Source organism: Etheostoma cragini, chromosome 9, assembly GCF_013103735.1.
Source record: "Etheostoma cragini isolate CJK2018 chromosome 9, CSU_Ecrag_1.0, whole genome shotgun sequence".
NCBI classification, from domain to species: domain Eukaryota; kingdom Metazoa; phylum Chordata; class Actinopteri; order Perciformes; family Percidae; genus Etheostoma; species Etheostoma cragini.
In genome coordinates, this window is record NC_048415.1 from 10,286,005 (window position 1) to 10,308,221 (window position 22,217).

The following is a 22,217-nucleotide window of genomic DNA, read 5'->3' on the forward strand; positions in this document are numbered from 1 at the left end:
AGCATATTAGAATGGCTACACACAAAACTAGTACCCTAGCCAACTTAAAACAGAAAAAATCCAGAAGAAAAACACTCAGAAAATTGATATTTTATGAAGTTATTTCTACAGACATGTCTGTGTGTTTTTTTTATTTTCTTTAAGAAAAAAGCCAAAAAATTCAAAATACAAAACTTCTCAAATACAAAAACACATCCACATCAATCACACACATTCTTAAAATAACTATATACATACATTTATAGGAATAAGTAATTATAAATTGATGAAATGGTGAAATGACATATTTGACACAACTTCAGCCATCACAGGGTTAACGTTTTCTGGTCAAGTTTAGTATCAATCAATTTGTCTTCTTATTGGCTAAACAGGTAGGCCGGTTTCATGACATCTAGTTTTAACTGGAAATAATAGATGTCAATCTTTCCCGTGTTGGTTCCCGTAGTGTTTAGCTTTCTTCCCCTTGAAACTCGGCTTGAAACAACAAGATTGTGAGGGAACCTGCTCGTTTTGGATAAAATGGCTTGGATATTCTAATTCCTTGGATTGTTGGTGATGTAGGAAAAAAAAGGTTTTTGGCAATCTTTCACTGACACGAGGAAAAAGGTATGAATGCACATTCCACTTCAGACACTAGAGGCGCAGAATGTTTCTGTTTATTTTTTTCTGTTTTTAACTTTATAACAGTTGTTTAACTGCTACAAATCCTCATGTGTGGATGTGTGGGCTTAATTGTTAATCACAAGACTTTAGGCTTTCAAATGGTGTGCTGCATGAGCGTGTTTGTGAAGATTTAATACTTTCAATTTATGAAATCGTGTATAAGTGGAGAAAACAGCTTTGCTTCAGTGGAGAAAGCGTTCCATCCACTGGACGGCGTTGCTAAAGAGCTGATTTACCAGCAGCTAGGTGTTGCACTGATTAATTCCCCTTATTTCCCATTTAAAAAGTTTATAAAAGAAATACAAAAAAGAAATAATTTAAGATTACTTTCTTGGTGATTAGAATCACTCTTGTGGTATAACGCCGGTACATAATTGCTGGTCACTATAATCTATGGAGCAGTTGTGGGATTTAGGTTGTGTGGTGATCACAAGCATGGTTGTTCTGTGTGCATGGTGAGAAAGATGTCAGATTTAGGTTAAGGTATGGCGATTTATTTTTCTTCTGTTTACATTTATTGTATACTGCTGTGTTGGATAGGACACACTGATGAAGTGGCGTCTTGGCCTTTAAATAAAGTATTATCTCATCTGTATATAGGTCGATTTTGTGGTTAGTGTTAAGAATTTGGGTTTTTGTTGTGTTTTTGTAAAAATTGCAGACTCAATGCAAATGCCCAACAGAGATGGAGAGCCCACACACCTTTTTTGCTGATCCTTGTGTGCACTGTGAAAATCTGAAGTTAATCTACAAAGGCTGATGCTATCAAGAATTTTGGGTCGCCGTTTTAAAAGCTTTTTGTCAAGTGATGTTCTGGCCGTTTCATATGGAGCGGTTGGTGGTTGGCCAAGGTATCAAATATGGCATAGCGTTAATGTTGATTAAGCTACAGTATCACAAAAGTCTGTAATGACAAAACCATGAGATAATGTTGATGGATTAAATTAGATATCTCTCTTTGAAGATGGAAATAACAAATATCATATTCTAGTTGATGAAATCGTTTTTTTTAAGATTGTTTTATGGGCATTATAGGCCTTTATTTATAACAACTTATGGTGTTTTTCCATTAGTGGCACCTGCTGGATTTGGCTCGACTCAACTCGACCGCGGTGCCCCATGGTCCTTTTTCCATTGCAGATTAGTACCGCTTCATGCGTGAGGTAAGCGTGGCTGGTCATCACAGCAGGAAACACGACACACACACAGAAAATCGAAGGTTTGTTACTTTGGACTCTCGGCGTGTGGCTGTTGTCACAGCCAGAAGACAAATTTTGTTTCAAAAGAAGCTGGAGGCAGCAAAAAAGAAAACACTGCAGGCTAAACTATTTAAAAACGTCGGGTTTGTTCATGACACCCCCGTCTACCGCTAGCAAGGATGACGATCTGGAATCGTTACCTACCATTTCTCTGTTTTGCCCGCCCAGAGAATTTGGCCCACCAATGAGAGAGAGACATCATGGATTTCAAACGAGCAAAGGGGCAGTTGGTCTAGGCCACACCCCCAACCTTCAACTTGCCCCCTCTCTCTTCCTCAAATGCTACAGACTCGGAAATGGCACATACTCAGGAAAGCTGATTGTGGGACTAGCTTTGATGGCTGTAATTCTGCACCAAAGCTGAATTTTGGGAAAGAGACTTCAGAGACAGTATTTGGGGACCACTATGGTCTACATAAATGCATCCAAAGAGTACCATGTCATGAAACCTTTAATTTTTCAATTTTTTTCTTTACAATGGAAGGGCCAGTTTGTTTGTCACAAAGCGTGTTATTTTACTCAACATCATGTACATTTGTTTAGGGTAATGCTATCCCCAAGAGATCACCCTGCTTGTTTTCCTTGTTACATTGTTCTGAGATTTTTGTTTAGTTATGTGTTTGGTGAGCTGTTCCTTTCATTGCAATTGAGACCGTCCTTCAAGGGCTGGAGCTTTTTGTGTAAAGACCTCAATAAAATGTAATTCTGGATTCAAGAATAGAAAGGTCTAAGAAAGGATTTTATTGGTGCACTGTTTCATGAAAAGTCTTCTTTGAGTTAATGAGATATAGCTTTGTATCTGGAAACCGTGCAAAGTTGTTGGTAGTATAAGGGCAGTTGGATATTGTGTTTAAATAAACGTTGTGAGTGGTCTCAGATAAAATGTAACATTGATGACATAATGATAAAGAGTTAAAACAAATGGCATCCCTTTTGTCCGTGTCTTCTTCTTTCCTGTAGACTTGCACCCTTTCATTTTCAATATTTTTTTAAGTTCTGCATCCGCTCATATATTTTTACAACAGACCTCGCCATTTATTTCTAAACAATATTTTAATGTACTTTGGGTATCTCATTGTGGGTAAAATGCTTTTTTGACGCGTTTCTGTGGGTCTGATCTAAACTTAATTCACAGCTGACAGATCTGTTTAATAAATGGATGGTTGATTGAATGCAGCATTTATAAACTTTGTGTGGACTTTCAAGTTAGGAACTCTGATAAAGCCAGCTTCTCTGGACAAAAGTTGGTTTAGGTACGATACATGGAATCCCTTAGTGTGCTTCAGTGTTTTTTCCAAGTTTAATGGCTAGTTCTGCGTGTCTGCACCTCTCTCTGACAGCACGGTTCCCCAAAAGGTACCTGTTTTTCCACAACGTGTTTTCATGAATTGTTTTTTATGAATTGCAAGCATAAAATCAACACGGTCATGCAGCACATCATTAGAAAGCTTAAAGTCTTGTGATTCCATCAAGCCCCCGCACAAAGCATAAGGTGACTTACAGCGGTTATAATCACGTTATGAAGTTAAGAAACACTGCACCGTTTCTGTCTAAATCGAGCGTGCATCCCTACCTTTGTCCTCGTGTCTTTATCCACAGCCGTGAAAGATCGCCAAAAACCTTAGTTTCCTACATCGAAAACAACCTAAGGTATTAGAATATCCAAGCCTTGTAATCCATAATTATCTGGTCCCTTCACAATCTTGTAGTTTCAGCCCAAGTTTTGACGTAGAGAAATCTAGATGTGTAGATCTAGTGCGTCATTTCTTGGTTTCTATCGTGTGTATCTTTTTCCCTGGGCACGCTACAGAGGCACCAAAGACACCGTTAGATTCTCTGGCTTGTGCAGATTCCAATGAACTTTGTTCCCAGCCAATAGCATCAGTCTATCTCAAGATACCCCCAAGCTAAGCAAATGAAATCTCACACTCCCCATTGGGCCCACGTGGGAAAGATTGACCGTGTAGCCCACGAATTAGAAGATAAGGTCATAAAACTGGCATCCCTGTGTAGCCAATAAGAAGACGAGTTGATTGATATCAAACATGGCCAGAAAAACCTTACCCTGTGATCCCTTCCAGCTGTTTCAAAGTAAAAATATTGGCCTTCTGATGGCATTTCACCATTTCATGAAATTATGATTACTTATTTCTATAAATCTATGTATGTACTTCTTTTAGGTATATGTGACAGTGATGTGGATTTGTTTTTGTATTTCAGAAGTTTTGTATTTAGCACTTTTTTGGCTTTTTTAGAAATAAGAAATAAGACAAACGCACAGACATATCTGTAGAAATAAATTCATATAAAATCCATTTTATAAGTCATTTTTTTCTGGATTTTTTCTGTTCTAAGTTGAGACATGTGGCTAGGGTACTATTTTATTATAAAGCCCATGTAATATGCTTACAGTAGCGCTTTTATTAATTTTTCAGATAATTTACTTGGACAGAAATAGAAATTCTGTGTTCTAACCTCTGTAGCTCTGTGTCAGTAAGGCCTAGTGTCACAATGCCACTAGAACCAACAAATTGGGAGTGTTAACTTCCCAATGACCTCAGGGTCATCCCAGAGGGCCGAAGCATGTGGAAACTGCATCACTTTTTTAAGGGTAAAAATTTAGGCGAGAAAATCATATATTTTCAAGTGTCTCTGAAGAGTTAAATCGTCCTTTTGTTTCCTAATTCACACATTTTTCCTTTTTACATATTCTTATGTACACTACCGGTCAAGTGTTTGGGGTTACTTAGAAATTTCTTTGAACTCCATTATAGAATACCGGAGATCAGTTGCTTTGTTTTTTAACCAGCAGTTTTCAGATAACATTATGTTCTTACATAATTGCAAAAGGGTTCTCTAATGTTTTCTCAGTAAGTTGTGAATCTAAAACCTTTAACCTTCAGCACTGTGTGGTTCAGAAACCACTAGCCTTGAGTTGAGAAATTAGAGTGGTGACCTGAGGAAATTAGCACTTAACCCCTAATGCAATTAGCTACCAAATGTACCAGTTTGGAGTTCAACCTCTGCCTGTTTGTTCCCAGCAGCTGGACACTTCATTTTAGAGACAGAGAGGAACAGCAAGGCCACCACAAACAGTGATGCTTTGCAGATTGCCTTGATGTTGAGGACATCATTCGTCTGGCTCTTGTTCATGTTCTTCCAGTTAGCATTTTATTTGGTTGTGTTTTTTTGTTTTTGCAGCATTTCTATATTTGGTTGTGTTTTCTGAGTTTGCAGCATTTTGTTCTCTAAATGCTGCGCATGTGTTGCAAAATTGGGTGTTTTACATGTTCTGCTTTTGTTTGATCTATTTGCATGTGTGTTTTTAGGCTGCAGTGTCTTTATCTTCATCACCGCTAAATTCCATAATGACAGCAGCAATGCATCACAGTTCTGGAAAAGCTCAGTTTGCCTTGTAACACGAGGTACTTTATCTATCCACTGTGGACAACACTGCTTTTTAGGTGTATAGCAGGTCAATACGCAGAGAAGACATTTAGTTTCAGTCTAGTGTGAACATGGTTTCAGTTCAAACATTCCCAAAAACATTCACAGCAAAACCGAATGTGTAACCTTAGCACTGTACGCTTGAAATGGTATCCAATACATTACATCCATTTATACAATAGTTGGAAAAGTGTTTTGGTCTGCTAGTTTTATCAATGTTAAATATCTAAGCTTTGCTTTTCTCTGCACTGCATGTGTTTAAATCTTCTTTCACATAGTCAGTGTACAGTGTAATAAATTGTTCTTATTTGCACACCCACCATTTCATTCCTTATCTCAGACCCTTTCATCTAGCACATGGGGGACAGATGAGGAACAGAATCAGTAGCGCTCTTGGAAGAGGAAAACATCCACACCGGCCAAAAGCAAGACCATAGCTTGATAAAGTCAGTGTATCCACTGTGTTGTACTTCAGTGCTTCAGATTTTGTATGATTGTGTAAAATGATTACTGTTCTTGTTTTCCTGCTGGTTTGGTTTAATTTTCTATTTTAATAATAAATGTTTCAAATTAATCTAAATGTGTGAGAATTAAATGTCTAGAAATTCAGCAACTACAATACATTAACTTACACAGTGTCATTACAGGTTAATGTATTGGCTTGTTGTACGTTGATTGTACAGGTGTACCTCACACAAGGGGAATGTCATACTTCCATTCCATTTTCACATTAAAAAAAACAGTATTATTAAATGTATTATAAATGTGTGATGCACCATAACTTTTTGCTGGCAGCCTCATCAATCAATGATGCCACATTTAGTAAGATTTATCAAGCTTCACTGGTGGGAGATTGGTTTCCACTGCCCCATACTCTAAGGATAATGCAAATCGGTCCTACTTTTAGGAATCAAAGTACAAGAGTTTGACCCTTTTTAAATCTATTTCTGCTGCTGAGCCCTGGATAAAGGATGTCATTATAAATAAGCCTGGACAGGAATGAATAAAACATCACTAGGTCAGCACATGAAAGAAAACACCTCAATCTTAATAATGTGCCTTAACTGAAAATGATTGCAACACTTTTGCTACTACTTCACATGATAGGTCTTCATCAGAGATTACACCAAGATTACAGGCCTGTGTCTTCAAATTGGCAAAAGGTTGCCCAAACTAAAAGCAAGATCAGTCAACTTGCCGTTGATGGGCGTGGGTGGAAAACACTGATAATGATACCTACTCCCTCATTGTAATTCGTTTTCACATTTTTGCTGTATGTAGAGAACTTGTGAGGCTGGACAAACTGTGAGTCTTCAGTTGTTTAAAAGTAGATAGATTAATGGAAGAGCAGAGCAAAAGCAAACATTTGTATTGTTCAGTCTTTATTGTTAGATCGTATTGTCCATCCACAAACTACTTTGTAAATATCTCCAAATTTACCGTCACCCCTTGCCTAAACCAAATGGAGTTTTTACAGCAAGTGACAGTACAGTAGGCTACTCCACCTACGGCTAACAGATTTTTGTGAAGAAAGCACCAACTCCATTCACATTGAAGCAAATTGAAAACTTAGTTTGGCAAGATGTTTGATTCTAATGTTATTGTGACATGGTGTAATGTAATAAATGGGCGTGTTTCTAGTTGAATCTAGACATCCACAACAGGGAGAGGGGGAGGTGGACTCCCGTCACTAGTGATTGGATGGAGATTGGGAGGGAAGTGGAAGGCAGTCAAAAGGCCTTTTGTTGGAAGGGGAAATTCTAGGTGGCCGCATCTATAAAAAATATTTTCAAATATTTTTATCCCACATTTATCCCCAGAAAGAGAAAATTGTAACTAAAACTGCAGGCAATTACAACAGGGTCCAAGCCTCCCCGTGCAAGTCGGCCCCAACGACTAAGCGCACGAAAGTGGAACCAAAAGCGAAACGGTGGGGGTGGCAAATTTCGGTAAATATGGAGAGACGCATGTAACAGTACGGATTAATAGCAAAATAACCCCGAAAAACTCTGTCTTTCTAGGCTGGATACAAAACCTTCTGTAAAGGATAGGAAGACAACACCAACATCAGCAGAATTGGGCCACTGTTAGCTTTTAGCTCCTAAGACATTATGTTTCTACTATTTATATTATTAAGTTACAAAGTTATGGATCAAAAGTGCCATTTGGCGTCATCTACAACGCACTCGACCTCAGAAGGGATAAATTGGCCCAAAATGTTCTACGTTGATTATAGCGCTCCATAATGATATATCTGTACCAAATCTGAAACAGGGCTTCCGGGAAGCATGCTAAACAATCAACACTAGTTTGGTGTTGATAGCATTTATTGTGGCAGATATATTATAATTGCAAATTTCCCATTGAAATGCTTTGAGTTTTTAGACAAAACCAATAAACGTTGATTATAGCACCCCCTAATTGCCTATCTATACTGAATTTGGAACAGAGCATCATGGAGCAATGTTAAACACTTCCCACAAGTTATGTGTTGATCCCATTTAATTTGGCCGATATTTGATATATTTGTTTGTTAACTTGCTGCAGAAAATGTATTTGGTCGTCAAATGCGCACATGTTAACGTAAAAAATCTTTATTTACCTTTTTGTCAAGGCCATCTGCCGATGCTAACTACCAGGTTTTGTGCATATTTGTTGCACAGCCTAGAAAAAGTTAAAAAAATTTGGTTATGTGCTTAGCGCAATGTTACGGAAAAACCTTTAAACAGAAATGGGCGTGGCCTATATTGCATGACTAGGCTTGATTCAGTGAACATGTGGATGTAAAGTCGTTTAATGTCTGATGTATGTTGTGGGAGTTATAGACAAAAACATGTTTGACGTCATTGTAGCGCCACCTAGTGGTCCACATTTGTAATATTTGGTAAGTCAGGTCAGCTACCTATTGTACATCTACCCTGTTAATTTCCCGTATTTCACGTAAATGTAAGTTGTTATTCCAAACGTGGGCCCATAGGCCCCGCCCACTTAAATCAATCAGTACCCACATGTAACGACTGGCTCAGGAGTGGGCCTAGATGGTACCCACCACATTTTTGTAAAATTCGGATGAGCGGTTCATGAGACATAAACTTTTGTATTTATAGCACCCCCTAGGGGTCAATTTTTATGAAATTGGCGTGGTCTGTATATCATGAGATCCAGTTGGTTCCAGGGAGTGCGTGGATATATGGTTTTTAAATTCAGATGTATGGTTTTGGAGTTAAAGGGCCAAATGCGTTTTTTCTGCTATAGCACCACCTAGAGGTGGAAGTGGGTCAATTTTTGCGTCTGAGTTTTGGACCAGTCCTGAAAATGGCACACCGCCACCGTGTACGGTTTAGGCTGCAGCCGGGGTTTTACGCGGAGAAGAAGAATAACGGAGGAGAAGTAGAATCCTTAGCAAAACAACACGATTCCACAGCCCTGCTGTGTGAACCGCATAGCCTTGCCACTGCGGCCCATGCATCCTTGGGCTTGGATCCCTACTAATTATTCATTGTGCAGTGTTGAACAACTTAACTAAGAAAAATGGATATTATTGCGTGTATTGTTGTTCGTGTATCATAGTCTTTTGAGAAAGCTAACCTGTTGTGGTGATGGTATGTAACGGTTGTGATTAATAAACTTGTTAGCCCCAAAATTGCATGTGGCGCCATCCTGGACACCAGTGATCGTGTCCCATCTGAAAACAACAATAGACCGTGAGTGTCATAAAAATAGGAAGTGAGTGTTGTAAAAACAAAACAATAAAGTTTTGTGGGTCATATCGTATCATCTATTGGCCTGACCTCTGTGAGGCTATTCTGAAAGCAGTTACGAGCTCGGAACAAAGCGACATGATTAGGGTTCACTTCACAATGTTCTAATGTTTAAATGAGCCACACAAGGTTGTATACATTTTCTGTTGCCAATTTAAACACATGAGAGAGACTTTGTTCAGAGCTTTTACAGAAATAAAATGTAACGTATTCACAACATTGATTTTCTTTTACTTAACGGAACAACCAGAGCTGCGTCACGTGTAACAGGAAGTGAAGTCTGATTTAACTTAACTAAGTAGCTTTGGTGACTAAATATAACCAAGTAGTATTGAAACGTGGACATGTTTAAAATTGTAACTGTTTCTTCTTTCTCTAGTTTAGATAACGATGGAAAACGCACACATGGGTTGTATTTCCTCCCGCCGCTAGGGGCTCTAATTTGTGAAACGCTCCTATGGATTATATCAGAGGGTAGGAATAAACAACCTATATCACTGTGTGGTTTGGAGGACTTGTTGTTTAAACCACCACTGGCCAGGCTAGCTGTTACCCCCAGCTTCCAGTCTTTATGCTAAGCTAATCGCCTCCCCAATATGACTCTGTTTTTAACGCACAGACATTAAGAGTGCATACATTTACTTATCTAAGTCTCAGCAAGAAAGACAATAACCATTTTTTCAAAATGTTGAACTATTCTTTTAAGACTGTTTACTTAATGTCTACTGATGCACATTATGCCAAGTGAAGTTGCAGTTAGCAGACTATTTTCCTCAGACTCAATACACATTTATGGACTGTGCATATTTTTCAGGAAAGGAAAAAAAAACTGACTTTTATTATTAACAATCCTGTAATCTTTTACTCTGGCAAAATAAAGGTAAAGTTAAAAAGTAAAAAAAAAAATCACTCTTTTACCTTCATTTCTGCCAGATCATCCTTGTAATGGATTTAGAGGTCTGCCCTTTGCTGAAAGTGTTTGGCAGCTGTGATACACATCTGCACTGCATATTTCAATCTGAGCAAGTCGTTCAGGTTTATAAACTCTGTGAAGGTCAGATTTGAAATAATACCTGAAAACAAATAAGTAAAAACATCTGCTGATGGCATGTCCAGCTTTTTCCAGTTGTTCCAGGCTAGTACTGAATCTAATCTTAGAGTCGTTAAATGAAACATTTTGTCTGAAACATTGTTCTCGGATAGCAACAAAAAATAAGAAATCCTATGTTTTGGTGTGTTAACTAATCTTTCATTGACCTCCTCTGCAGCCTGAAGGGACAACACATGCATCTTCTCATCACACATACGCATGAGACAATCACCCCTTTTACCCCACTGTGCACCGCTGACTAACTCCAGTTAAAAGCCTAGTGACTTTCCCCTGTAGCTCATTTTTCTGCCTAAAATATTGTGGTGTCTTCCTAGAGCCCTTCCTCTTTTGTCTTTCTGGGAGGGGTTTACTGATCCAAAGGAAGCCTGTCCAGAGGGGGAGAGATGAGCATCTGAGCTTTGGGGGAAGAGTGCAGATGACCGTGTGCTTCTGCGAACAGCCTGCTGTAGTACTTCATTTAGGACTTTATTTGCATCAGATGGGACTTGTTGGGACTTGGTGTGTGTGTGGCATGTTTCCCACCTCTTCCTATGACTATTGTTTGTGTTATTAAGTGCAGAAAGCCTAAATGGTTTTGGATGGAGTGGTGCAAACCCAACTGAGAGTCAGCTTGGTCCTTTAAAGATCTTCTGTGGTGGTAAGACACATTTTAATCACTTTGTAAACAACTTTATGTATATGTCATGTACAGTTTATGTTTATGAAACATGACAGATTACCTTAAATGTATCATTTGACGTGTCTAAACTGTAAAGGAACCCCAAAAAACGTTTGGATATAGAATTGTCTAACTTAGTAGGGTCTTTATAATATTGGTTAGCTAACCCTTCCCTTTTACATGTGTGCATGATTAAAAATGTTGTTGCTGTTTATCAGATTAATTAGGGTTGTTATAGGATTCTTATTTGTCACGGCATCCAGTAGAAGTTGCCTTTTTTCGATTTTATTAGTTGTTGTTTTGCTGCTATTAAATTGCAAAAGTAAATGCAAGCATTAGACATTGTTTCAACAAATGGAAAACTTCTTCATCATTTGTCATTGTGTCACTTGTAAGAAGTCACATTTAAGAGACATTCAGTCTCCTACCTTTTTTAAAAAAAATATTTTTTTTTAAACCTGTCCTGCCTTGCAGCCTGGTATACAGTATGAAGAGCTGAATACCTTGTTGTGCCAAACAGATTTTGCTTTTAACAAGAGAGTTTTAAAAGATTCCTTTGTCTTTTCTTTTTTTGTCTTTTTGTATTTTCATTTATTTATTATGTGATGTATGATTTGTCACCGGGCGGGACAGGGGGACAGAAATGGGGATGGGTTGACAAATACCACACAGACACCGCAGAGAAGGGACCATACCTGCAGGAGAAAGGGGATGGGGATGGGGTGGGGACAACAGAAAACAACAAAGGAAAGCAACAATTACACAAAGCAACAAAATCTGCAAGACAACGGGGACGGGGACTTGGAGTGTAACACAAAGAAACAAACAACAACAACAAAAGAATGACAAAGAGACAGCCAGCAATATAACCACAGCAGGAATTTACAGGTGATAATCAAAATCAGAAAATCAGAAACAGTCAAGTAAAATAAATAAACAACACCGCACCACACAGCCATGAGAACTAGAATAATAACATCAGAGGTAAATAAATTAGTTAATGAAAAGCATAAAGAGTACTTCTACCTGTTGACAACCATGGACAACCTAAATTTCTTTGAGAGTGTGTGTGTGTGTGTGTGTGTGTGTGTGTGTGTGTGTGTGTGTGTGTGTGTGTGTGTGTGTATGAGACATGTTTAGCTACATTTGTGGGGACCAAAAACTGTGAATACAGTAAACTTATGGGGACCTGACAGCTTTGTGGGGACAAAATGCTGGTCCCCATAACGTTAAAGGGCTTTTTGAGGAATAAGACTTGGTTTTAGGAGTAGGGTTAGAGTTAGGTTATGGTTAGGGTAAGGGTAAGGGATAAGGTTAGGTATTTAGGTTTGATGGTTAAGGTTAGGGTAAGGGGCTAGGGTATGCATTATGTCAATGACTGGTCCCCACAAAGATAGCCAGACACGACTGTGTGTGTTTGCGTGCGTGTGTAAGTGTAAGACTATCACAGAATGTAGTTTGTTAGTGAGAGTGGGACGCCACAACTGTGTCCCACTGACCCCAGCAACAGGCAGGCAGGAACCCCAGTAGCCAAAGCACCCCACGACCCCCCGAAAGCACTAAGGGCCCGCGACCACATGTCCTGAGGACAGCAATGCCACTCCCCAAGGGAGAGCAGCAGAGACCCCCCCCCCCCCCCCCCCCCCCCACCAGAGAGCGGAAACGTGGGTGAAGCAGGGACAAAAGCCTCCAGCCCAGCCGGAGCCTCTCCCACTGATGATGCTTAGGTTCAAATAAACAAAAGCTCATCCCCTGTGGGAGAATTCTTTGTCAGAAACTAAAACCTTTGACCCTAGATTTTTGGTGCTGGATCGTGTTTCAACGCAGTTTCTTTTTTATTTGTTTACCTCACTGAGAGAATAATGTCAACCATCCGTGTTGGCAAAGTAGACTAAATGCAATAGAATTTGGCTATGGATAGTTTTTATATTCTTGCAGATGAATTGCTCGCTCTCATGTCCTTTTGTCCTTTTTGCCTTTATAAAGTCATGCATAACAACCTTTTTCATTATCATTATGACTGAGCAGGATGTTAGATGGACAGCAGACTGTCTCAAAAATGGTTACAGTACAGCAGCTAATGTTTCACAGTACAAACCGTCCTTGAATAGTGTCTTCTGATCCATGGCAGTTACCTATACTCAGTTCAGGAACCTCTCGATAGATATTTTGCACACGCTCTGCATTCTCCATTGCATAGAGCATATGCACCTCGCCATTACGCTTCTGTGGTTTCCCATTAGTTTGAATAGCAAACCACTGGTCTGCCTCAATGAAGCAATTTTGATTATGACATATTGAGTTTAGATGCTAATGGGCTCTTGTAGCTAATGGCACACTCTAAAGAGCTGGCGTCAAGCACTTCTGTCTCATTCTAGTATCCCCTAAGGTATGGAATGACCTGTGTAGTATGCTTTTAGCAGAATATTCTCTCATTTCATGTGTCTTCACATTTTTAGCCTTTTTGAAAATATTGACAATTAGGCAGGCAAAATAAATCCAGGGATACTGGGTAATAACAATAAGTATTTAAAAGGATTATAACATTTAAACAATGTGCACTGAACATCACTTATGTATGTATCCATTTCCCATACTGTATGTATACATCAGCACATTTCTTATGCCCACTTTGTTAATGGCAGAATAGAATCAAATATTTATCATCTTAAAAATATGTAATACAATTCCTATCCTTAAGGTCTCAATTGCAGGGGCATTTTTTTATCAGGACATTTCAAGATTGTTCATTCATTCATTCAAACCTTTATTTAACCAGGATAAAAAAACTCCTTGAGATTAAAAATCTCTTTTACAAGAGTGTCCTGGCAAGTGGCAGCAACGTGCCATTGTCAAGACTGTCACAGAGTTTCACCCAGGTGTGAATTAGCCGCAGCATATATACTAAAGTACAATAGCAGCAAAATTAATTTAAAAGGAAAAAAAGAAGTAAACCTACTCAAACTCAACTGTAATTTCTGGGCTGCATGCAAGTTACCTTCCAAATTAGTATTTGCAAAATGAGAAATTAATTAGTTTCACAGAATTTCATAATCTGCAACTACATACCAAGCAAAGCTGTAGCTGGCATGCGTGACGTTATTAACACCAGTCCTGTGTAAAGGATTAACTTAGGACTGAAGTAACAGTAACAGTGCTCAAGGACTGTTGAATTTATGGTAACAAAGAATTGTGACGTGAAAACGTCGTTATTTTAACAAGCTGTAAATTATACACTGTCTGGGATTCAACATGTTTTCCCCCCACTGTTAGCAGATGTGTTGTTTCTCACTTTGGAGACGTAAATTCAAGGGTGGGACTGGCTAAAAAAAGACTATTTTTGTTGTGGTGCAGCTGAACCACCAGATAGTTTTGTTTTTTCCCGGAAAACTACCAATGCGTGCTACATCAGGCGTGTAAAAGTCTGCAATGCCGCAGCGCTCAGTTGCATCATGATTGTGATTTGTGCCAAACGGTTTTTTAAAGGTATTCTTCAGTTTCCAAAAGTTTACCACCAATACTACAGAATAGTTATGAGAGAAGAAATATGTGTTGGAATTTAATGCAGAAAGCAGGAACACCTTAAAAAACTGATGGTGGTAATGGTGGTGGTGAAATAAAGTGAGGGCTAATAAGTAAATGGCTGAGATCTGGACAAACAACAAGCGCGGTCAGATGATCCGACAAGTTTTAAACAGGTTTAAAAGAAATTGAAAGAAAATGGTGAAATAATTACAGCGACTACCCTTTGTAACCATTCGTTACAGTTTACAACCCAGGTTCCTTGTTCACCTTTGACTTGCTGTAGTTGCCCATCCTAAGTACAATTATTTTATAGTATATTATTCTCAGTGCTTATTCTTATTGGTAACAAATATTGTACCCAAGTAAAGTGCTGAGTTTTGGACAAACAACAAGAGCGGTCAGATGATCAGACAGGTTTTCTGAGTGTTGAATTTAATCATTTTCAAACAAATATCCCTCTCTGCCATCAAATGCAAAGTTTTCTAGTGCAGTTATCAGTTCTCCAATGATCCATCCAGTTTTCTTTTTCTTTCCCTTCTTTAAGACCCAATTTCCTTCTTCCTAAAAGTTTAGTCAGATCTTAAAAAACGTAACACCATCATGGACGTAACAGCTACACTATAGTATGTCCTTACTCCTTTTGTTCACTGATACAATTAATTGGGACTTAAATACACATAGTACGTTCATCAGGTAACAACAATAAACATTACATTGTACAGGTTTATTTGGGAAATGTTCATCATCGTACATCATGGTATTTTGAAACGTCCTGTTAATTTCTGTATTTTATTCATAATGATATTAATACCCACATGGTAATCCCATCAAACAAATAATTGTGTATATATTTAAGTACAATGATGCTTATTTAGGTCCAATATTTGATTTCACTTCAATATCCAGCCTAATGTGTACCCCGACTTTGCTTGAAGCCAGTATGCCATATGACTATGACAGGCAGTACAGTGGGGACAGACCACTAGGGACAACATCAAAGACTGATTGCGATATGATGTGTTTATTTCCTGTTTCTTACTGTGCCAGTACTGCTCACATAACTGCATTTCCTGCCAGGATATGACAGCTCTCTCTGTCTACATCGCTCTTTGTGTCACTTGGCCCCATGCTGTCCCTGTCTGCTTCTGTTGGTGTGGGTGTTATGTACTTGCTGTATCTGAGCTGTTACATTGACTTTCACTTTACAGCCAAACTTCCTAGTTCAACTTTAACTTGCTGTAGTTGTACACGCACAGTTTTCCTATAAAACAAGAAATTATTACTAACATTTTCAGTAGAACCTCCATAAAGTTGAGATAATCCCACTGCACTGTTGGTTTGTTTGCAACTTGTTCGATCATCTGACCAACTCCTATTTCCCTCAATATATGCAGCCATGTTCCAAGATCATGCAAATACTTTAGTAAATACAGTACAGTGATATAATAACCAATACAAAATATAAAAATTGACATTTTGGTAAACCAGAATGATCCTTTAACATTTTTAAGCAAGAGAATGTGGTGGACAGCCAACTGATAAAGGTTGGTTCCTGCAGTCGCATGACTCTAGATAGGAATAAACGTGCATTAAAAAAATGGATGGATAAACAAACCAACCAAACCAATTTTCAGCACTAGCAGTTTCAACATACTCAGTTTGAATAAAGACCAGCATTTAGCATATTATCAACAAGAGTAAAGAAAAATGCCATGCCAAATTTTTAGTGCAACAAAACTAGCAGAAACTCTCACAGTAGCTAGAAAGTTTGCTCATTTCAATGGTATTGAATGTTTCAATATTTTACTTTTCTCTTTTTACTTTTGAGGTCGAAGAGAGAAATGAAGTTCCTCGCGCTGGTATTGTCATTCCATCTCTGAGTCATCTCAAATAACGACCCCACACCAGCCACCATGAATGCCTCCGCCATGCCACTCGCCAACAACACCCCACTCTGCTACTCTGTCAACAGCCCTCCATTCAGATACCGCCCTACCATTGCCTCGGCATACTTCTCATCCATCTTCGGCACTTTGGGTCTCATCTCCAATCTCATCGCCTTCATCGTTCTCCTCAAGTCCTTCCAGCAGACACATAGCCGCTCACGCTCCTTTTTCCTGATCTTCCTGGGTGGCCTGGTGGTCACTGACTTCATGGGTCTTCTGGTCACTAGCTCCATCGTGATCTCCTTCCATGTTACGCACTTTAATTGGCGCCATTTAGATCCAAACTGCCACTTCTGCAACTTCATGGGTATGTCCATGGTCTTCTACGGACTGTGCCCACTCATGCTTGGTGCCGCCATGGCTGTGGAGCGTTTCTTTGGCATCAACCTTCCATTTGCCCGCTCCACCAGCATGCCCAAGAGACGGGCGGTCTACATGGTGTTGATGGTGTGGTTGATTGCAGGTGGCATAGCTTTGTTGCCCCTAACGAGCATTGGGAGCTACCACATGCAGATGCCTGGCTCCTGGTGTTTTTTCAACATCAGCTCGGAGGGAAGTGACCTGGCTTTCTCCCTGGTCTTCTCTCTGGTCGGATTGATGTGCATCGCTGTGTCATTTTTTCTGAACACGGTGAGCGTTGTGACCCTAATCAGGGTGTGCTGCGGACAGGATGGGTCCCAGCGTCGCAGAGACTACGAAATAGAGATGATGCTTCAGCTCATCCTCATCATGGTCATCGCTACTATCTGCTGGTGCCCCCTTCTGGTGAGTTTGCATTTAATAAATAAGTAGGCCCTGTATGTGTGCATGTATAATGTTTAAGACGGGCTTTATGCTAAATGGTAAAGCCACAATAAGAAGTACACTTCACACTCTTCCCTGTTGCATCGCTGTCTTTATGTACAGTATCTTTGCATTAATAAAGGTTGATACAGAAGTTGACTGAGCTCAGTCAGTGAGACAAATATTATCTCTTCAAATTTAAGTCTTCTGTGTGACAGTTATCTTTTATCAAAAATGTATATATATGTACAGTAATATATAATTTTTTAATTACATATCATTTTATATATACATATATATATGTATATGTATATATAATTCTGAGATTAAAGTCAGACTTCAGACTTTTTTCTTAGAATACCGACTTTAAACTCAAACTCAAATATTTTTTTTAACATGTGGCCCTAATCCTCTTCCGTACAGAATAAGCACTCTGATCTTATTTTAAAGTAAATATGTCTCTGTATCATACAAAGATTTTGATTCTAATTTGGAAAGCCATCTTAAATTGGGTGATCTAATAGACTACATTTTACCAAAAGTAACAATGAAACATCCCTTATTAGGTTGTTGATGGGAAGATGTAAACACACAGTCAGTTACGATATGGCATAGCACTTTTAGAAATTGTCTCGACAAAATTACGGATATCTCAGGTACCTAGAAACACCAGACCCAGACCCATCTATCCCTTGCTGTCAGAGTTGCCTTGTTCAGACCATAATAAGGCATCACTGGGCGTCTTTTCTCCACCCCCTCTATATGCTTCATTTCTCTTTAGCAATGTAGCTTCCTATCTAGTTGTTCTCTGATCTTCTAAAGCCTCTTAAGCCTTCGTTGAGATGACAAACCAGCATTTAAATCAGTGTCTTTAAAAGGTAAAACTCCAGTGTATTACAACTTGGATTATACTTGTGTAGCTATTGACTCCATCGGTACTAACATTGTGCTCACCAATGTAATTAGTAATAACATGGCAACATCACTAAAAATAGTCCCAACAATTACACAGGCTCCTTGATTTTACTTTAACCACCAGTGCCATAGTTTTGTGCGGTTATGGTGTTTCTAATGAGAGATTATCAGCAACATTGTGGTGGTAGCTAATCTGGCAAAACTGTTGCTTGTTCACAACCTGTACTGACATTGGATGTCACTGAGCATTTTCAGGATGTTGCTTCATTCTAAGATCTCAGCAATTATTTTTCTGAATAAAAGGTCATCCTCAGCAATGGGACAAGCTTCCATTGTGTCCTTATCAGGGTAAGGAACAAGGGTGCCAAAGTTACCTGACTGGTGCACATATTTTTGCAGCACTGTCTTAACTAACTAAAGTTGTGTGACACTCTGCACAGATATATATTCTGATGAGCGTGGTGACTGCTGATCCTGTAAGAGATGAAATAGTTTTGTTCTACATACGAATGGCCACCTGCAATCAGATATTTGACCCCTGGATATACATCATGTGTAAAATGTCCCGGCTAAGGCGAGTAAAAAGTAAAACGAAAACTTTAAAAGGTTATTACTATGACACAGTATCCCTATAGAGACTGCACGCCTCCCTCAGAACGTTGGGCTGTGGATGGCCGGCTACCTTAGCATGGCCTAAACATCTGGCAATGATACTTATGAATGGATTGTACGCCATGCCTCGCAGCTTCCAAACCATTACCCATAAGCTCAAAGTATTATTGGTAGCGTGTTTCATAGTGCATCCACGTCTCATCATTGTTTTGCTTCTGCTAGCTACACTTTGTTTTCCTAGTCAGTTAAAAAACAGTTAACTCAAATAGTTTCAGCCCTTTGTCATGAATGTTATTGCCTCTGCATCTGCTTTCATTCTCTGGAACTAACACATGTTTCTCATCCAAAACAACTACATTCTGCAGATTGTTAAACTATCAAGCTTAACAATCTGCAGATTGTAGTTGCAATTGTTTAGTCACTCAAACATTTCTTTGAAGCACAGCTGAAGAAATCTTTACAGATAAGGGTTAAGCATCAAGAAAGTTATTCAAGCTAAGTATTGTACACAGCTGAAAAATGCATACTCACTACAATAGCTTAAAATAGGCTGTTGTCAGTAAGCAAAACCGTGAATGCCGCCTTCTGTGGAAGTGGAAGCAACTAAGCTAACATGCACACTGGACAACTGTGCCTCTTTAATAGTTTCAGTCTCTGGAGCACCTCTGCCTGTGAGAAAAGTTTGCCTTACTATAACTGTGGTTTGCACTTTAATACAACACTTGCATGCAACAGTTTTTAATACTTATATAATTTTCTCCTTGCATTGCTCTAGTGTAAACCACAGTTGAACCGTTTTTTGGCACCAGCTAAATTTGGAACAATACACAAGCCAGGTCAGTCCTTAAGGAGCTTGGTAGCATGTTTTCCCACAACAAGAAACTGTTGGTCTAATGCTAACAAGGCTATAACTCACATAAAATGAGGCAGATTAATTAAAGCAGGGGGATAATCATGTTCCAGTGTGTGTGTGTGTGCGTGTGTGTGGGTGTATGTTTGTGTGTGTGTGTGTGTGCATTTGCAATATTAACCAATTTCATCTTGTCCCTCTTGTTCCTTATTTTTAATCTCTCCTGCCCACTCTTTTCCACCATTATTTGCTCTCTTTCACAATATACATATTTTTTCCTCTTTTCTCCTTACTGTTTGACTTCCTATGAAACCTCTCATCCATCTCCCACTTCGTCCCTCGGTCATTTTCCTCTTTGCCTCTTCTTATTTTCATCCTCATTCCCACTTCCACCAGATCTTTATTGCACAAACAGTGCTATCCGGAAGTCCCCTCCAGATAAAAAGCCTCCTGCTCTGGCTACGCTTTGCCACCTGGAACCAGATCCTCGATCCGTGGGTATACATCCTGTTCCGAAGATCAGTTCTTAAGAGAGTCAACCCCCGCCTTGACTGGTCTCGGGGCTCCATCATGAGCTTGCACCCGTCTTTCACCAGCACCATCCGAAGGTTCACACAATCTTCACTTAAGTCCACCCTGGGCCAAGATGAAACAGGAGAGATGCAGAAATCAGATGTAATGCCCCCATCTACACTAAAGCCACCTTCTCCTTCTTCGTGATTGTTTGGATTTGAGTTGTTGCCACAGACTAAGTGACATCGTTGGGGTTATAGTATGTGTTGGACTGTGTTTTAAAGCTCTGAAGGAGTTTTCATGTTAACTGTGACCAATATAAGAAGCAGGATTGCCCCGTTGTTTTGTTATTTTGAAACAGTATAAGCATTGACACTTTAATTTAGAGCAACATTTAAAGAGAGAGACCACTCCACAGCACACAGCAGTCACCTAAAATAGATGTGAAGCTATCCAGATGAACCACCCTTTTCTACATGTACTGTACTGTTCCAAGTTTTTTATATATATGAATATGAATAACTTTTTACAGTGGATATGGACATTGTGTGGTAATTCAGGTGATTGTTTTAATGTGATACTTCATTTTGATGGGATGTAATGCATTGTATGCTCATGTAGACTCTGTGTAGTGTCACGTTATCATTTAATTGTTTTTTCCAACTCATACTGTTTATGTTTTGTTCCCTTTCAGGAAGTATTTAGCTGGATTTTGAAGGAAGATGTGAAGTGAAGATGATTTAACAAAAATGAAATGTGGCTTAGAATGCCAAAGGCAGCCTACATTATTTCCATTTCAAGAGTTTATACAATACATGACAATGCATGTGTTTTCTATTTGTCAAATATATTGATAATGCATGTGAATAGAACCTAACTGCCCAGACCCTTGAAATGATCAGTTTTTATCTTTTTCAAAATCCCTGAATGGGACCCTCTAGTTTAATCCTGCTTGTTATTAAGAGACACACCCGGGTTTGGGAGAGGAAGAAAAAAGGAAAAGTGGATGCCATTGAGAATGTGATTATTGTACAAATAAAATGTCTGTGAAAACCCTGAAAATGTTAAGATTATGTTGTCAGTGGCAGAACAATCTTTTGCACTGTCAACTTCAGGCACGCAAACAAAAATGTAAAAGTAACAGTTTTCCCGCTTCGGTCCTCCGATAGGTTGAAGCGGAATTGTCCCATTATGTCTCATGGGAACCACAGATCCGCTACCCGGTCTGGTAAACTTGCATGGTGCAGTTATAGCCAATAAAGCCGAATAATGAATGCAGGAGTGCCGTTCACCCTGTTACAAGTTGATGAACCACTGAAAAGTTTTTGGAAAACATCATTTTAAGTTACAAAAAGTTCTCTAGTGTTGCTTTAACTCATTAGTATTATCATGCAGTGAAAATGAAGTGTAAATGTTGAATGTGCTTGATAAAATGGCACATGATTGTACCTACAAATTGAGGATTAGTAAAATGCAGAAAACAAAAGATCTTTTAGATGGGTTTTTCTATTAAAACACACAAAGTCTTGACAACTATGATTTCAACATTTTTACCAACAATTTAAACATGTGAAATGTCCCATCAGGTCTTCATTAAGGGGTGTAATCATGTACAAAGAGTTTAAAAACAACATCGCTAGAAGACAAATAGATTTAGACTTAGACATAGCTTTATTAATCCCTTTGGGATGACTCCCGCAAGGAAATTAAAGAAATAAAATACTGATGTACTGAAATAGCATAGCCAGAATGAGGGAAGTCGAGTCAAACTGCGTTTTGAAACTTGGCAGTTCAGTGTTTACCTGCGTACATGTATGCAATGAATATCACTTTAATACTTTGTTTATTTAGTTTGATAAGCCAGAAAACATGTAACATTTAGTTTGGTGTTTTGTTTTGTTTTGGTTTATTTTACAGTAAATAACTTCCAATGCAGAGACAGGAAGAGAGAGAGCAGTACATCGAATCTAAGTGTTACTGAAGTATAAAGACGGCAACATACTGGTCAAGTATATTTACATTCTCTCTTTGAATGAAACAGAAACATTTCTTGTGAACTTTTAGCAGAAGTGGGAAGCAAGTGAATATGTGATACCATGGTATTTTAAAATTAGTGGGGCATGAAGACCTTCATTTCTTTCAGGCAACAATCGCAGGGAACCCCAGGGAAATGG

General features: G+C 38.9%; 1 protein-coding gene and 1 long non-coding RNA gene across 4 annotated transcripts; both read left to right on the forward strand.

Annotated features, from left to right (window-relative positions):
- Positions 1 to 4,716: 4,716 nt before the first annotated feature.
- LOC117950849 lies at positions 4,717 to 21,515 on the forward strand. Its single transcript, XR_004657991.1, has 5 exons — positions 4,717 to 4,796; positions 7,107 to 7,113; positions 14,617 to 14,622; positions 14,916 to 14,921; positions 21,505 to 21,515. It is a non-coding gene; the product is annotated as an uncharacterized LOC117950849 (long non-coding RNA).
- Positions 10,564 to 21,185, forward strand: tbxa2r (thromboxane A2 receptor). Of its 3 annotated transcripts, none has more exons than XM_034882213.1 (4): positions 10,564 to 10,878; positions 16,253 to 17,135; positions 18,509 to 18,642; positions 19,927 to 20,122. In XM_034882213.1, exons 2-4 carry the CDS (start codon positions 16,338 to 16,340, stop codon positions 19,970 to 19,972), a joined length of 978 nt encoding a protein of 325 aa, XP_034738104.1. In that variant the 5' UTR covers positions 10,564 to 10,878; positions 16,253 to 16,337; the 3' UTR covers positions 19,973 to 20,122. The 3 variants fall into 3 exon arrangements, with proteins under 3 accessions (XP_034738104.1, XP_034738103.1, XP_034738102.1); XM_034882212.1 differs by having other exon boundaries at positions 10,566 to 10,878; positions 18,509 to 18,653; positions 19,927 to 21,185; XM_034882211.1 differs by lacking the exon at positions 18,509 to 18,642 and having other exon boundaries at positions 10,581 to 10,878; positions 19,927 to 21,185.
- Positions 21,516 to 22,217: the final 702 nt, after the last annotated feature.

What these genes read in the sequence shown, in the direction of transcription:
- tbxa2r (XM_034882211.1), top strand. Translation starts at nt 16,338, where the DNA reads ATGAATGCCTCCGCCATGCCACTCGCCAACAACACCCCACTCTGCTAC. An exon ending in TCTGCTGGTGCCCCCTTCTG is followed by an intron (nt 17,136 to 19,926) that starts GTGAGTTTGCAT and finishes CACTTCCACCAG; the next exon opens with ATCTTTATTGCACAAACAGT.